Source organism: Abramis brama (genome assembly GCF_963993115.1).
Source record: "Abramis brama genome assembly, chromosome: 24".
NCBI classification, from domain to species: Eukaryota; Metazoa; Chordata; class Actinopteri; order Cypriniformes; family Leuciscidae; genus Abramis; species Abramis brama.
This window is the reverse complement of record NC_139986.1, coordinates 21,664,459-21,680,555: the sequence shown is the minus strand read 5'-3', so window position 1 is coordinate 21,680,555 and position 16,097 is coordinate 21,664,459. Positions and strand designations below refer to the sequence as shown.

The 16,097-nt window shown below is 37.7% G+C and overlaps 2 protein-coding genes across 7 annotated transcripts in view; both read right to left on the bottom strand.

Moving 5' to 3' along the window:
• Positions 1-6,995, bottom strand: part of abca4a (ATP-binding cassette, sub-family A (ABC1), member 4a) — a 37,131-nt gene extending 30,136 nt beyond the window's left edge. For 2 of the 3 annotated variants that reach the window (XM_084102104.1, XM_084102106.1), the window contains exons 1-7: positions 6,932-6,995; positions 6,372-6,483; positions 6,023-6,116; positions 5,561-5,702; positions 5,337-5,476; positions 4,401-4,528; positions 538-735 (exon numbers count right to left, since the gene is read on the bottom strand). In XM_084102104.1, coding sequence (XP_083958230.1) covers positions 538-735; positions 4,401-4,528; positions 5,337-5,476; positions 5,561-5,702; positions 6,023-6,116; positions 6,372-6,437 — 768 coding nt within the window. In that variant the 5' untranslated portion in view covers positions 6,438-6,483; positions 6,932-6,995. Of the gene's footprint in view, positions 1-537; positions 736-4,400; positions 4,529-5,336; positions 5,477-5,560; positions 5,703-6,022; positions 6,117-6,371; positions 6,484-6,582; positions 6,691-6,931 lie in introns of those variants that run through there. The other variant, XM_084102105.1, reaches the window with a different exon arrangement.
• A 1,262-nt stretch (positions 6,996-8,257) lies between these two features.
• The window catches only part of arhgap29a (Rho GTPase activating protein 29a), a 39,531-nt gene continuing 31,691 nt past the window's right edge, over positions 8,258-16,097 (bottom strand). For 3 of the 4 annotated variants that reach the window (XM_084103416.1, XM_084103419.1, XM_084103418.1), the window contains 10 exons: positions 14,810-14,982; positions 13,843-13,971; positions 13,015-13,113; positions 12,626-12,789; positions 12,241-12,429; positions 11,840-11,977; positions 11,328-11,560; positions 10,923-11,238; positions 10,457-10,562; positions 8,258-10,361 (listed from right to left, as the gene is read on the bottom strand). In XM_084103416.1, the coding sequence (XP_083959542.1) occupies positions 9,397-10,361; positions 10,457-10,562; positions 10,923-11,238; positions 11,328-11,560; positions 11,840-11,977; positions 12,241-12,429; positions 12,626-12,789; positions 13,015-13,113; positions 13,843-13,971; positions 14,810-14,982 (2,512 nt within the window). In that variant the 3' untranslated portion in view covers positions 8,258-9,396. The remainder of the gene's footprint in view (positions 10,362-10,456; positions 10,563-10,922; positions 11,239-11,327; positions 11,561-11,839; positions 11,978-12,240; positions 12,430-12,625; positions 12,790-13,014; positions 13,114-13,842; positions 13,972-14,809; positions 14,983-16,097) is intronic. The other variant, XM_084103417.1, reaches the window with a different exon arrangement.

The following is a 16,097-nucleotide window of genomic DNA, read 5'->3' as shown; positions in this document are numbered from 1 at the left end:
ACTCAGGCTGTCCTCTCCCCACGCTCAATTAGAAACCATAAACTACCAAGAACAACCAGGAAGGGTGTGTGGGGTTACTAACTCTACAAAAATGTAAGAGCTATCATCAAACAGGAAGTACAAAAACATGCACTTGCTGTTACTATAATCAATCATTAATCTTCCTTTGTTCAGTTTCACTTACAAATGTAAAATTTAACAAATTTAACAAATTTAACTGTCAGGAACGTTAAAAACATTCCTTAAAATATCTTCTTTTGTATTCCACAGAAGAAAAAACAGGTTTGGAATGACAAGGGTAAGCAAATGATGACAGAATTTAAATTTTGGGGTGGACTATCGCTTTAAGCTGGCCTTTTTGGTGTATACTACATTCTGAACCATAATTATTTGTTGCTTCCACCCAAAACATGAGCTGATTTGACTTCCCTAATAGTTGGCATAGCTATCCGTGTCAGCACTTCCTCTACACCCAAACCCATTTCCAACATTTACAGATGATATTAGTGATTTTATTGAGTGTATGAGTAGACTGACCAAGCGGAAAAGTTTGAAGAAGTCGAGGTTAGCATAGAATTTGTCCTCAATGATCTGAAGACGCTGTGGTGTGAGAACGCACATGGCATTGCGCACATTATACAGGCCCCAACGGCTCGGGAAAATTAGGAAACGCTCAAGAAGAGTCTGACTGCAGGCGATGTCCTTCAGATGGAGATCAGGAACTCCATATGCAAACTGAGAGAGACAGACAGTGAAAAACAGAATGAAAAGATTAGGAATTGAGGGCAGTTAATGCTATGTTAGTCTGAGCTGGACTTAAACATTCAGCAGTAGTAAAATGTTGCTGGAAATAGATAAAAATAGATAGTTAGAGTGAGCTCTAAAACTATCTATCATGTATCAGTCTGTGATTGACATAGAACATATCAAAACCGCAACATAACAAATCAGTTTTGTTGCTGCAATGTTTTAGTAGTGTTGTTTTAGCACATGGATTAAGACACTAGCACCAATAACACTGAAAAAGAGACATCAATGCTAATTTTTTTAGCATCAACAATTTTTTTTAATTAGGCTGAGATTTTTACTAGCTAAAGTTGCTATGCTAACATTCTCTGCACCCACTATAAAGACATATTAGCATTAGTGTTATATGTGACAAGAATACATACTATTTCTATGAAAAATTACTGGTTTATTTATAATTTTAATACATTTTTAATGAATGCTTTGAGTACACACAGATCACTCATATAGGCCAACGGTATGTTATCTAGCTAATGCTATCTAAATTAGCACAATTCACAGTACTGATGATGATCAATGTATGATGACAGAAAACAAAATAGTAAACATTTGAAAGACATAAAAATGCATGAGCAACAAAAGACCCCATGTGTTTTACCATTAGGATTGAAAATGCTAAATAGCTAATGTGCTAATTTTCCCTTCATAGTGTATGACATGCACAGGTTAAAGGTTAAAACAACATACACACATGCAGATAGTCAGCCAAACTCAACCTGTACTCAACCTTCATCAAACATCTATTAAGAAACACCACCAGGTTCCCCATGGAATAGCATTTCAACTCAAGGAAGGGGCACAAAAGAGGATGGCAACAAAATTGGAGGAAATCATTAACATCCAAGACATCCTGGAACAGCTTTAACCATTGGCTTAAATCACAAGAAACACTTCTGAGGTGTTGCTACCATTAGACAATACAACATCTGCTATTTATATAGAATGACATATATAATAGTACAACATGTATGTTTACATAATCCTTATGCTTTTAAATTATCTGTATGTGTGTAAAATATAGATATCACATATTTGATATACTGTATGTGACATATTATAAATAATTTGAATAAAAATAAAATTATACTGTTCAAAGGTTTGGGAACAGGAGTTTTTTTTTTAAATTAATGTTTTTATTTAAGATGCATGAAATTTAGCAATTGATCAGCAAATACATTTACAATATAGTGCTACAAAATATTTATTTCAAATAGATGCTGTCGATGCACTTTCTATTCATCAAAGAATCCTTAAAAAAAGTATCACAGTTTCCACAAAAATATTAAGCAGCGCAACCATCTCCTTCTTACTTTGAATTTCTTTTATGTCTTTTATCATGAAACAAGCAGGGGAAAAAACCATGGTGACTTACAGTATCCACAGTATGTATAAGCAGCTAACAACAATATTCAGACATTATAAACAACTTCGCTGCATCTGAAATCGAATACTTCCCTACTATATAGTATGCGAAAAACAGTACACCAAAAAAGTAGTATGTCTGAATACATATATTTGAAAAATAGTAGGCGAATAATACCCGAATGACTTCGGCCGAGATTCTGAAGTGTGCATTTGATGGACACTTTACAATCCCATGAGGCTCTGGGAGAGGATTTATGAATGGAAGTGAAACAACGTAACTGACGCTGGTAGGTCACATGACAGAAACAAAATGGCGGATGTAGTACGTCCAAATTTCATTCATAATACCCATTTTCATACTGTATATTTTTTTAACGTTGACGAAGTAAATTCACATTCAAATGTAGTACCTACTCAGACAGTACGCGATTTCGTAGGCTGCACTTGTGTGTCTTTGCCTCAACAATGGGCTACACACTTATAGATGCAAGCAATGGCTCAGAACCAATGTGCAAAAAAACCCAACTGGAAAACCTCCAGCTTCATGCATCCTCTCTAACCAGCTTCCTCTCTCTTTCTCTATTTCATTGGTAGCTAAAGACTTATCCAACCAGGACATTCCCAACTTCTTCTGTACGCCCCTGCTGGCTGACTGGCAGCACCTCTGAGAAAGCCTTCAAAATGCCTTGCATTCCTCTCCCTTACATTTCCATATGAAAGTGACTCGGACCCTGATGTTCTTGTGTTCATGCAATCACTTCCTCTAGACCTGCTCTTCTCTTTGTCCACATCGCTGCCCTCAAGATCAAAGGAGACAGGGTCTCGTGCAAATCATCATCGGTGCTTTGTTCTCACTGGAAAATAAACCCACAAAGAATCTCGGGGCATGGTAACATGGGGGCGAGGTTCCGCCAGAGACGTTCTGCCATAGGTCGGGGGTCTGATTACTCACAGGGCCCTGGGATGACAAATATATACATCACAAAAGGTCTGTACAGAGAGCTGAGAAACCCAAACATGCAGTCTGATGCTGAACAAACGGGCACTTGAGAACCGGCCAAGATTCTCTCAGTCTCAAACAGAGACATTCAAGTCCACCAACAAAGCAGCAGAGAAAGCAGATGAATTTTTGTCTCTGCGGCGAAATCAATCTGCGTATCATTCACGATTAAATTAGGCAATCACAAAAAAGAAACGGTTCGGGTTAGTGACCTCTCTGAGTTTTGGAGGCTTCAAGCTGAACCCTTAGCTGTAATGTAAATAGATGCAATGATAGTCTGGCAGTTACAGATTAAAATGACTATTTTCATATTGTAGGCAGTAAACGGATGATTTTTATCATCTTAATAAATGATTACTGTTTTGTGTAAATAATTTAAAAACAAAACTCTAAAAACTAAAATAAACCGTTACTGTTATTACTAAAATATACTGCTACAAGTGTATTTAGGTATCACAACATTATAATGTACAGCATGAGAAATGGATATTTTTATTTTGAGATTTGCTAAAAGATTACATTTAACATTGTTATTAAACTATAAGTGTTTTTAAGATTTACTTTAAGGGAGCGTTAGATGACAGCAATGGTCACCTAAAAGGAAAAAATAGGTGAAATGAGCATGCACTTATAAATAAAAAATTCTCTAATATCACCCATAACTAATATGGTATTAATATATCGTCCATTTCCAGAGCCAATTTCAATTATAATGGCCTAAATGTGAGTTTAACCTTAACTTTTTTACAAATTTTACATGCAAAGAGGCTAAGCAATCTTATTACATACTCCTCTGGAATATTTCATTCTAATGGATATATTTATAAGTCTTAAAGGTACAGTAGTAAAAATTGTTTCATTCTAAGGGAGGTTTTTTTTGTCTTGTTTCCAGACAAAATTTCTAAAATCACTCAAACAAAATGTATTTACTTGATGGGCAACATAGCAAATATTAAGACTTTTTTTTAAAGATTGTGTCTTTAATATAAGCGTAAACAAGTAAAAAACGAAATTAATATTTTATTGTTTCTTCTCAAGTAAACTTATCTTCTTTTAAAATTTTACCTGGAAAACAATAAAAATAATAAAAATAATTAAAAGCGAATTAAAACGCATACTGTATTTTGCAGTGTGGTGGGAAATGGACATATAAAATTATTCAAATTATTCCAATATTTATATTGGATATTTCTGGATCATATCATTTAAGCAGTCCAACACAGTTTACCTGTTCAGGTCGGATCTGTGAATGAACCAGCTGATGCACCACAGATTCTGTTAGAGGAACATCTCTGAGCAGGTATGAAGTGAGAGTTTCGTCATCCTTCAAAATGTCCTCCACTTTCACGCCTCGACCTGCACACGAAGTGAACAAAATGTGTGAGAACAGAATTCCAGAGTGAAGAATTTCAATAGGATGAAAGAATGTAGCACTTCAACATTTAAGAGATGCTCAGCTGGAAGGATTTCAGCAGCATGACAATCATTCTAATGAGATGAACAGATAGAAAACAGCTCTGGTATGCCAGGCATCCATGACCTGCTGAAATATGGCCAATATATCACTCTGTTTATACTTATTTTTGAAAGAAAGTGTGAAGAGGATGTGATAGAGGAGAGAGATTCCGGTGTGAATCAGTGCCAGGAACCTAGAGGAGCCAGAGACCATTTCACACGACACAAAAAACAAGTCATGAGCCTTTTGTTCTCAAGGGCCACGAAGCTATTAGCACTTTGAACGCTAGCTGCTGCACGTAGGACTAAGCTTAAGACAGGTTCTTCTGCCAGGAACCAAAAGATCATTCATTCCTGCCCTCAGCATAATCCACTGGACAATTATTCAGTCAATCACCAGAGAACAATCAATCACATTCCACTGAAGGCCATAGACATTTGTTTTTCAAGCGAGGACAGGCCAATTAGAGCTTTCAGCGAAGGAATGCCAGACTCAAACCCAGACAACTTCTATTTGTGTGTCCCGTCATGAGGTAAACAAATGGAAGTGCTTTCTCTAAAAATAATAGTATGGAAGGAGCATAAGCTTCTTAGCATTCCCCATGAAAGGACCTCTTCAAGGCAGATTGAGCATGTGATGTAATCTGAGAGAGTGGTGTAAACAGTGAAGGAATGGCTGGGAAGCCGAGGTGACGTGAAGTTTGCTGACCTGCGATCAGTTCAGGATTGGTTCGGAGAGTGTCCATGAAGTTGCTCATGGCCATGAGTTCTCGCCATAGCCGTCCCAACTGCAGGAACTCTGTATCTTCAAACAGCAGTTCCTGCGCGTCCATCCAAAACCGAGCCAGTCTGAACAGAGAGGGGTGCATGTGTATTAGAGCAACGGAGGACTAGATCATCTGCATCATCTGCACATGAAACATATCAACTCACATTGAGTTGTTGTAGTTGGACACCAGGCCTGGAGACTCTCCACGGGTTGAGTGCTGGAAACAGGGGTTGTTGGCGTTGCAGAAGATCCCTTGGATCCATGGAAGGATGCCAGTGGAGGGCATGGCTTTGTTTGGAAAATGACCTGAGGTGGAGCAAACTGGTCATTAATGCCAACAAATGAACATATGCATTACAAACATCAACCAACATCAGTGAGAACGGTTGCTTTTTGAATATGACTAGAAATACTGTAATACAGAATTTTTTTTTTTTCATTATTAATATGATAAAATAATATTATCTATTTTTTTTACTAATATATATATATATATATATATATATATATATATATATATATATACAAAAATGCACAAAAATATATACTACTTTTTTTATTTAAATCATTTTTTTTTAATGAAAATAAAATGTTTAAAAATGTATTTCATCTTCAACCATCCATACATTCATGTTGGCGGTAAAGAGGGTTCGCTCTTCTCAGCCAAACCAGTCCAATGAATAGCACCACAGGCCACATAATCTCCATAAAGAGCCGAGTCTGGGGTTAAAACACAAGAAAATTCATTAGAACGGCTCAAGAAGAAATGCAGACAAAGAACATCTATCCTACAGATCCTACAGTAAATATACAAAACTTTTGAGCTTGTTCAGCTGTTCAGCTGAAGTTGTTCAGCTCCTAGTTCAACTCTTAACCCATATTCATTGCATAACGTGATTGGAATTTCCTTTTGCTGAGTTAAATGTAGTAATTTCCAGCTTTCCTATGTGTATAGTGAAGGAACAAGCTGGTCACCTTCTGCCTCTTTCGGATAGTCCAGTTTTTCCAGAGGAGCAGCCGCACTTGGCTGTTGGTTCCCATGACTGCGGCTCTTCACCCCAACAGGGGTCACGTACAGGTGACCTACCTGGACAAAACAACCAAAGAAAAGACACATTTTATCTCCATCAGACATGTCAAGATGTTTATAAGTCTGATTAATGCAACAAATATGAGTTAAACGCACCAGTGGTCTAATCCCATTCTAAGAATCCATATATGACTTCATTTAGTTCCAAAGAAGTTTTACAGAAAATAGTGGCTTGCAATCCACCAGTGAGCAACCCAAAGGCAGCCGGGAAAGAAAACCAACCTTTCTTCAACCCCTCAGAAAAGTACAAAATAAATACACTACATCTAAGTCATGAGACATAATGAGACAAGAAATGATTTGTGTGGGCTGTAAATACAGTTCAAATACACACAGTGCTCTTACGTAACAGGCCTGCATGCTCCTTTATGCAACACTCAATAACCATTCATCCGGAAATGGCTAAAGGACACATGCAAAACATAATTAAACAGACAGAACTCACCTCAGGAGAAGAAGGCTCTTTTACGCTTACATCTGCTGAAGCTCATGGCCGTCTTAACTCGACTGACTGTAGGCTTGCTGCAGACGCTAAGCAGGTTTGTAATCTGATTGATTTAAGCTCCTTTCACCAATGTGAGAGCCGGTGCTCTGAGCCCAATCTATGCTGCGTTGGACCTGTGACCTAGCTAACAGTAATTGGTGATGAATAGGAACACGTATAAAATTCATTTTCATTTACTAATAGTAAATATATATACTGCCCAGCCCCCCAAAAAAGTCGCTGTTTGGATTTAAATAGGCAAATGCTTAAGAGTCTATGATTGGATCATTATTGCAGTGATTATATATAAAATGTTATATGTTTGGCAAAAGTTCTTCTAATCCTAATTGATGGAGTGTGTAGCTTTTCTTTTCTCAAACAACCATGTAGGAAGACGCATCATGACCATATTCCAGGATGACAATGTTAAGATTCATCAGGCTCAAATTGTGAAAGAATGGTTGGGAGGGAGCATGAAGAATCATTTTCACACATGAATTGGCACCAGACCTTAAATTCATTGAAAGTCTTTGGGATGTGCAATACAAGATCTTGACTAAACATTGATGCACCTCTTGATGGAAATAAAAGTTGTGATGGTTTTTGTTTACTCCTAAGCATTTGCCTATTTAAATCCAAACAGTGACTTTTTTGGGGGGCTGGGCACAGTGCACTATCTAGTGGAGACCAGGGCAAGTTGTCACTTCTTTACGCCAGTGAATATATCAATTATTTCTGTATAAACACATACCTGTCTGGCTACAAAGAGAATCTATTGGACATTTCCATCGTCACTGCACAGGAAAAAAGTTTGATCGATCTTTTGTGACAACATGCCCCAATGGTGCACACAATGGCGGAAACTTCCCTCCAGCAAATAAATGCAGTTGCCGTTCACAAAACGTTTCAATGTTGCCTCAGTTTAGTATTAGCATTTTAAAAACTTAGCAACATAGCGTACATAATCAAAATTAGCTAATAATTCATTATTATGCCTAAAATAACTATTTATATCAGGATGCAATACTAATATCAAGATGCACCACCATCATATTAAATGCGGTTAAAACAACCAATAATAAGTGATAATAATTTTTAAACAATTTCTTATGTTACAATAGTCATTTTCATTATCCATAACCTTTCTTTCTTCTTAAATTATCATATTTAATTTTGATTATATTTATGGCTGGGGCTTCAAAAACATATTTATATGCACATATAATGAGGATAACACATCTAAGAGGTACATCAGAACAATTTCAAGTAAAAACATGAACTCAAATATGACATCAGCTGTGGTTTTAATAAGTTACAAGTGTGTATTCTCACATGTACCTGTTTTTACACTTGAGGGAAGGTAAGACATCTTGAAAATGCTGTTAAAAGAATCAGTTTATAAAGTATAATCACATCAGATACATGGGTGCCATTTACAAAAGCCACTGATTGAGTGTTAAACTGGTAAAATGTAGTTTAGACCAGCTAATTTGTGTTGGACAACCAGTCAGTGGACTATCATAAATGAAGGCACTTGCTTTGGCTTGACTTGCTTGTTTTGGGTATACTGACATTTAAGTTGTTGTTGATATGACCATTAAAAATAGTAAGAAAAAGGAAACTTTGGGCAAACTGTTACAATATGTTATGTACACTTAACAGAATGTGGGCCAAATTGCATTTCTGAAAGCTCTCTAATAGACTTATAAACAATAATTAATATCAGCATTTTTTGTATTAAAAAAGAAACAAGACAAAAAAGAAAATACCTTTGCACACTTTAACAAAAAACAAGTGTACATCTCTCAGACAGGTCAGATTACATCCGTCTGTTGTTCTTGAAAAACAAAATTAACACTGCATGTAGTTGAACAATTCAGTAGCGTGAAATGTGTGGTTCCAAAGTCTAGTAAGTGCATTTTATGATTATAATAAAGTGACGATACTCAACTGTAACAGCTTGGTCATTTTGGTTTTGGTGTAAAACATAAAAATACAGAAATATACAGAATATATATATATATATTTATATTTTTTTTTAAACAAAAAAATCCATATACAGTGTAAATGAAATTGCACGGTGACAGTGACGTTCTGGTGTTATAATGCAAAAACGGGTTGTTTTGACTTTGTGCATAAGTGATGCGATAAAGTAAAAAAACATTAAGTGCATACTGTGTGAATTCTTGTCCAAGTGGTTTGTTTGATTATTACAAACAGCAGATGCACAATATATTAATATAAAGATATATACCATGTCCTTGCATCTCTTCACAGTTATGGAAAACCTTTCCACATACACAAAATGGGGCCGTTGCTAAAATTCACAGGTCCGAGACAAAATCGTAAAGACAATGACCTCGTCCCGGGATGACATTCCCGGTTGTCCCTTAACCAACAGTTCTGGAGTCATAAGTGTCCAGATCTCAAACAAAATGTGCCTCCCTGTGTTCGAGATCCTGCATACGGTGTGATCTGAGTCTCTGGTACACGGGTTTGGTCTCGTTTTGTCCGAGTTCCTCCGGGCTGGAGCCGGGAGACTGAGGAAGCAAAAGTGGGCTTGTATTGTGGGCATCCAGCTCTGGTGATGGTTCTGGATCCAAATCTGTCTCAGGTTCATCAACCGAGACTTCCACCCCAAACCCTTCCTCCTCCTCCTCATCGTCATCGTCATCCTCCTCTTCTTCCTCGGTGCTGTTTGCGGTTGCTCTACTAGACTTAAGCTCGACCTCTGTTAATGTTTTGGTTTTGCTACCTGGAGGTTTGTAGAACGTTCCAGGAGGAGGTTGCAGAGTTCTAGGAGGCCTGAAGGCTGTGGGAACGGGGCAGTACTCGCTAACGTTTCCTTCCCTGCGTAAAGTCCGTCCAGGCCTCACAGCAATGGTGTAGGGTCTATTAGCAAGAGCAGTGCTGACGGTTTTGGTGTGTTCTGAAAAAGACGATGACGTGAGAGAAGAAGTGTGAGCGTTGGCATCATTGGTCCCGGAATCTGAAGGATAGGTGGTTGTAATCACAACGGTCTTTGGAGTGATGTCGTGATGCTTATACTGCCTGTCCCATGTCCGCCGTAGGGTCTGCGTATCGATATAAGATTTCCTGTAATGGTTTCCCGCTCTGGACTTGGGCTTCTCCTCTTCGGACACCTCCTCGATGACGGGATCACGACCGTGGTTGTCACCCTGCTCTACGGAGTTCTTCACGTTACATTCGTCCACCTTGGCGAGGTTGAGGAGCCGCTCGGCTGGCATGCTGATCGGTCGAGAGGCCAGCTTGGGTCTCGGTGGCCGAAGCTGAACTCTGGAGACGTGGTTGCGGCGGCTGAGGCCGGGCGAGTTCCTCATTTCAGGAACGCTTGATGAGAGGTGCCTGTTGATGTCCACTGTATCGCCAACTGCATGCAAAGACAAAGAGAGAGAGAAGTAGAAGCTTTCGTCGTATGACAGTATGCCACTTTATGTTTTTTTAGCAAAGTAAAACAATACTGACCTGCAGCGAAGTCTTTGTCAGAACTTATCTTCATCTCATCCACCAGGTGAGTAGAAGGTATAACAGAGGAATGTCTTTTATATGTCTTAGCCTTTGACTGTTGCTGCTTTGAGAAATGAAACAAAGATGGAAAAATGAAGCAGATACTGTTTTATTAGACTCAAGGAATTTTCATTTGGTTCATTTAGACATCTAAGGTTGGGTTTGATCTATTCTCTGATGGAAAAACCAGTTGGTGGACTTCCTTGGACCCAACACAACAAAAAAAAACTATTACTGGCCAAAGGCGGTCAAGATAGTTCAAACCAGCTAAACTACCATTTTGACCAGGTAGTGACTAGTTTGGGCCAGAAGTTGGTTTCTGATGGACTTTCCAGCAGGGTAGCGACTTTGATTATATTGAAATAAACAACATTTTTTAACCATTATTATAATCAACATCATAAACATCAACAAACCGCCTCACCTCCTTGATGTCCACCATGGACTTGGAATGTCGGCTAAGCTGTTGTTGCTTCTCCCGTGAGGTGAGACGTGATTTGATGGGGAGCGGAGAGCTCTCAGCTACAGGGGAGGAAGGAGGAAGAGGACTCAGAGGAGTGTCGAAGATCATCTCGTAATGGCGGATCAAAAGCTCCACGATCAGGGCCTGGTAGGGGTAATCTACCAGAGAGGACAGAGAGACCTCCGCATCGGCCTGTCGGGGCTTGATCAGTGTGGGCCCAAAGATGATGCCCAGATTACTGGCAGTCATCTTGTTCTCATCTGCCCTTTCTGACACCCTATTAGAAAGAAAAATGTGATTACAAACTGTGTTTTCTGACGCCGTCTTCATCTATATGCTAATTAAAACATATACTCATTAAAACACCTGTGCAAGTGTTGAATTAGGAACTGCAGGGTTTTGTAGTGGGCTGGAGGAAGCTGACGCAGCAGGTCTTTAATCTTGAAGAGGACTCGGTTGAGCTCCACGCTGATCTGCGGGTTGTCGGATGCGGGACTTCCTCTTGACGCCTCTACTTCATCAACAATGATGCTCTGACTCTCTTTGGCCAATCCGATGAAGTCGTTATAGTATCGGAAAAGAATGAGGGGCTCTGGGAGCTGAGGGGTATAACATTATCATTTTTATTACACAAAGGTATACATCTATTTTTATTTTATTTTATGAATGGGTAAATAAATAACATTTTATAAAATGAAATAAATTCAATTAAATTTAAAATACTGCAATAGGGCGGAAAATGCTTTTTGCAGGGCAAATGTTTCTTAAATAATTTTGTTTAATATTTGATAATAATAATAATAAAAAAGTCACAAAAACATGTAATGAATTTATAAATGTATTAAGTTGCATTTAAAAAACATAATTTTGACATATACCTGGCGTAGGTAGAGTTTGAGGACGTTGCTGATATCGTGAGGGTAGAGATCCGAAAGCTCAACCAGGTCTTTGCCATTTTCAAATGCCTGGCAAAGCTTCTCCACTCGTGATTTGGCACCGTTAACACGATAAATTCCCTTTAAAAATACAACAAAACATCCCCTTTCAGTCTCCCTCAGCATTTACATTTCATATCCTCCTGGAAATACATATAGACATAGAGAGGAAGTAGCTTTCCTGTAGCTCAAACAGTAGAGCGTTGACGCTTGCAACGCCAAGGTCATGGGTTTGATTCCCAGGGAAAGCAAGAACCGATAAAAATGTAAATGTGTACCTTGAAATGCAATGTAAGTCGCTTTTGATAAAAGCATCTGCCAAATGCATAAATGTAAGTACACACCTTGATATTCAGAGCCCTGTTTTCGATCTCTGAGGTGCATTTTTTGATGATGAAGGGGATTCCATCATGACTGTTCTTGGCTGCCTGAGCAAAGTCGATAGCAAAGAGATGAAGTTTTCCCTGTAGCTTCTTATGCCCACACTGGATGGCTAGAGTCTCCAAACACTTCTTATGACAAGCGAGAGAACACTGAAAATAACACAAGAATGAAGAATTGATTACAAAATTAAATTCCCATGGTGCAAATTCTAAAGTTATTAAGGCATGAATTTGCATTTGCAACACAAAAACATTAAATAACATTATCTCACAAAAATGTATTTTAGCTCATGCTTTATCAATGACTTGTATGCAGTGAGCTGTGTGTGTTCATGTAAAAACTCACCTCCTCGCATTCAGCACCGTGAAATACCACAAGACTTTCACACTCCCGGCACTTGGATGGAGCACGGAGCTTCCTCAGCTTGTGCGTCTGTGCTGCTTTAGACATCTGTGTGTTGCGAAAAGGTCCAGGAGAGCTGGCTGCCTCAGTAACCATTTCACTCAAACCTAAGAGACAATGTTAACAGTCTTTATTTTTGCTCTGTTCATTCAGACCTTTCCAAAAGATTTTGAAAAATGTTTCCAGCGACAATTATAGCACACTGTTAACATGCTTAGACTACATTCTGTACATTGTCTGTCTGTTACAGTACAAATAAAAAAAAATATTTGTGCAATGTCAAACAGCCAGAGAGCATGTTTGGAGGCGTTATTCAATGTACAAAAGCTCACCATTATCTGAAGGAGATGGCGGTTCTCTCTCATCCAGATCATCCGCTGAAGACATGGTGCCTGTGGATGGGGTTCTGGGAAGCCTTCTCTTAAAATCACCTGGAAAATGGCACAAATGGATCATTAGTTTATATTTACAATCAATACAAAATCATATACAGATGATGCACTACTATTCAAAAGTTTAGGGATGGTATTATTCTTAAATATTCTTTACTTATGCTTGCCAAGAATGCATTTTTTTTAATCAAAAATACAGTAAAAACAGTAACATTGTAAAATATTATTACAATTTAAAATAAGTGTTTTCTATTTTAATATATGTTAAAGTGTAATTTATTCCTGTGATGGCAAAGCTGAATTTTCATCATCATTACTCCAGTATTCAGTGTCACACGATCCTTCAGAAATCCTTTTAATATGCTGATATGGTGCTTAAGAAACATTTCTTATTATCATCAATGTTTAAAACATACTGCTTAATTAGTGGAAACCATGATACTTTTATCAGGATTCTTTGATGAATAGAAAGTTCAAAAGAACAGCATTTATTTGAAATAGAAACAGCATAATAATAAATGTCTTTACTGTCACTTCTGATCTATTTAATGCATCCTTGCAGAACAAAATTATTAATTTCTTTAAAACAAAATCTTACTGACCCCAAACTTTTGAACACCAGTGTCATTCTGGGTAATTTTGTAACAGAGAGCGTGACTGGTCTGTTTACCATCACTATGCTACACACTCATGACAAAGTACCTGTCAATCAAGTGTGTTTATTTGCCTCAAGCAAAGAGAGATTTATAAGCGTGACTGTTGCTGTACCTGGGCTTGCCGTAGGGGAGTCCATAGAGCGAGATTCACTGCTTCCTCCAGCGCTCTCAGAGTCACTGCACATGCCTCCACCCTGACTGCTGCTCCTCCAGACCCGGAACGGACCCTGGATCCTCAGAGCTATCGAACACGACATAACATTCAGAAACTTTGATCTGAATAGTACACGAGTTCTATTTTGATGTATATGTCTATCCTTGTGTTTTACTATATAACATAAGTGACTGATTCATGAACAAATGACTCTTATGAACCAGTTCTTTTTAGTGAATCATAACAATAGAATTTACCAGTGTAGCCTGATTCCCGAAACACGACTCTTATGAGCCGGTTCTTTTAATTAATAGCTTTAATTAAAGTTACCAGGTTTGAATCAGTCTAAAACAATGTAGTGTAAAATTGACAGGGTTAGCAGAGAGAAAATTACCATCACATGTACTTTATGCAAAATGGACATTCTAACTGAAATATACCCAAATGAATTGAATCCAATCAGAATTCAACTAAATCGAGAGCTTATGAATCAGAATCAAATTGAACATCCTAAAATAAAATAAATGTTAAATCAAGAAATGGACGAAAAATTGGAAATAAGAGTCAAGATCAGTTCAGTGCTGTGTGTGTATCGGCCGCCCACTTCCTCTGCCCCGTCTTCAGCTGATGCTAGTTCACACTCTCGTAAACCTTAATGAGATGTCTTAAAACACTAATGTGTCCAATTGATCTCTGCTAAAAGCAGGTCTGACAGGCGTATCTCCGAGCGGAGGTTTCATGTGTCATTCGTGAAAGGAAAAACTTTTTCATGAAAGAGATAAACGAGGGCGCATCCTGAGGGAGCGATTCACTTTTAGCATTCCAGGAAAGTCAGCCAAAACCCTGCAGTGATGCAGCCTCACCGGACCTCACTGAATCGTAAAACGTGCTGCGCTTAAAAGAGAAGAGGTGTTTGATGTGCTACCTTGAATATCTGAACTGCTGTTGGAGCGTCCGTCCGTCATCTTTCCAGTGCGTGCTTGGACGTGACTCTCCACATCGTCGGCACTCAGGAAGTCTCCAGGTGCGAGAGACACCTGGGACAAGTGAACTTGGGATGAATGACCACTATTCATCACTCGCTTTGAGAGGGGCAACCTGCATGAACATAAAAAAGTATTTCAGAAAACCAGTTAAAAGTAGTTTGGACTAGATTAGTCAGTTTTTATGCCACAAACCTGATATGAGAAAGAACATAGTTGGCCATAATGACTGTGGCAATTTACTTTAAGCATGTTAATGTTGGTATATATATATATATATATATATATATATATATATAGTGACCCTGGATCACAAAACCAGTCACAAGTAGCATGGGTATATTTGTGGCAATAGCCAACAAAACATTGTATGTTTATACAAAACCTGTTTATGCCAAAAATCATTAGGATATGAAGATATATGAAGATATTTTGTAAATTTCCAACCAGTAAATATATAAAACATTTATTTTTGTGAGTGAATGCAACACAATCGCACACATAAATGGACAACTTTAAAGGCGATTTTCTCAATGTTTGTCTCGGCCAAATATTGTCCTATCCTAACAAACCATACATCGATGGAAAATTTATTCAGCGTTCATATGATGTATAAATCTCAATTTAAATTACTCATGTGACGGGTTTTGTGGTCCAGGGTTACATGTTTAAGTTTAAGTAATTTTATGTGCTTTTGTCAATTTATTTAAAAAAAATTTAATCGTTTTTAATTATTCTATTTAATTTATTATTTCAGTTTTGTTTTATTAATTTTTGCAACATTTCTAAGTTCCAGTTTTAATTATTTTTCTTATTTTTTTTCTTATTTAAATGTGATTTCAGCTTTATTTCAATAAACAAAACAAAAAAACATATATTAAAAATACTACATATAAGATACAAATTAGAACAACATGCAGGATGTTTTTTGCAAGATACATATATTTTGCCAATATACATATACATATATTACTTTTGTACACAAATTACGCATATCCACATGCACCTCAATGTATGTGTACTTACTGGGATGCTCTTTATTGACATTTAACAGAGAGAAACTGCTGAAATTCAGTTTTCACCACCTCCACCTTTCAAAACCTCTTAACAGTTCAAAACAAAAGGTCTTCAGCTATCACTCACCGAGCCACGAATAAAAAAGGACCTTGTGTTAGAACATGGGTGTTTTGACTAGACTGCTTTTGAGTTTCATTTCAGGAATGAGAGGTG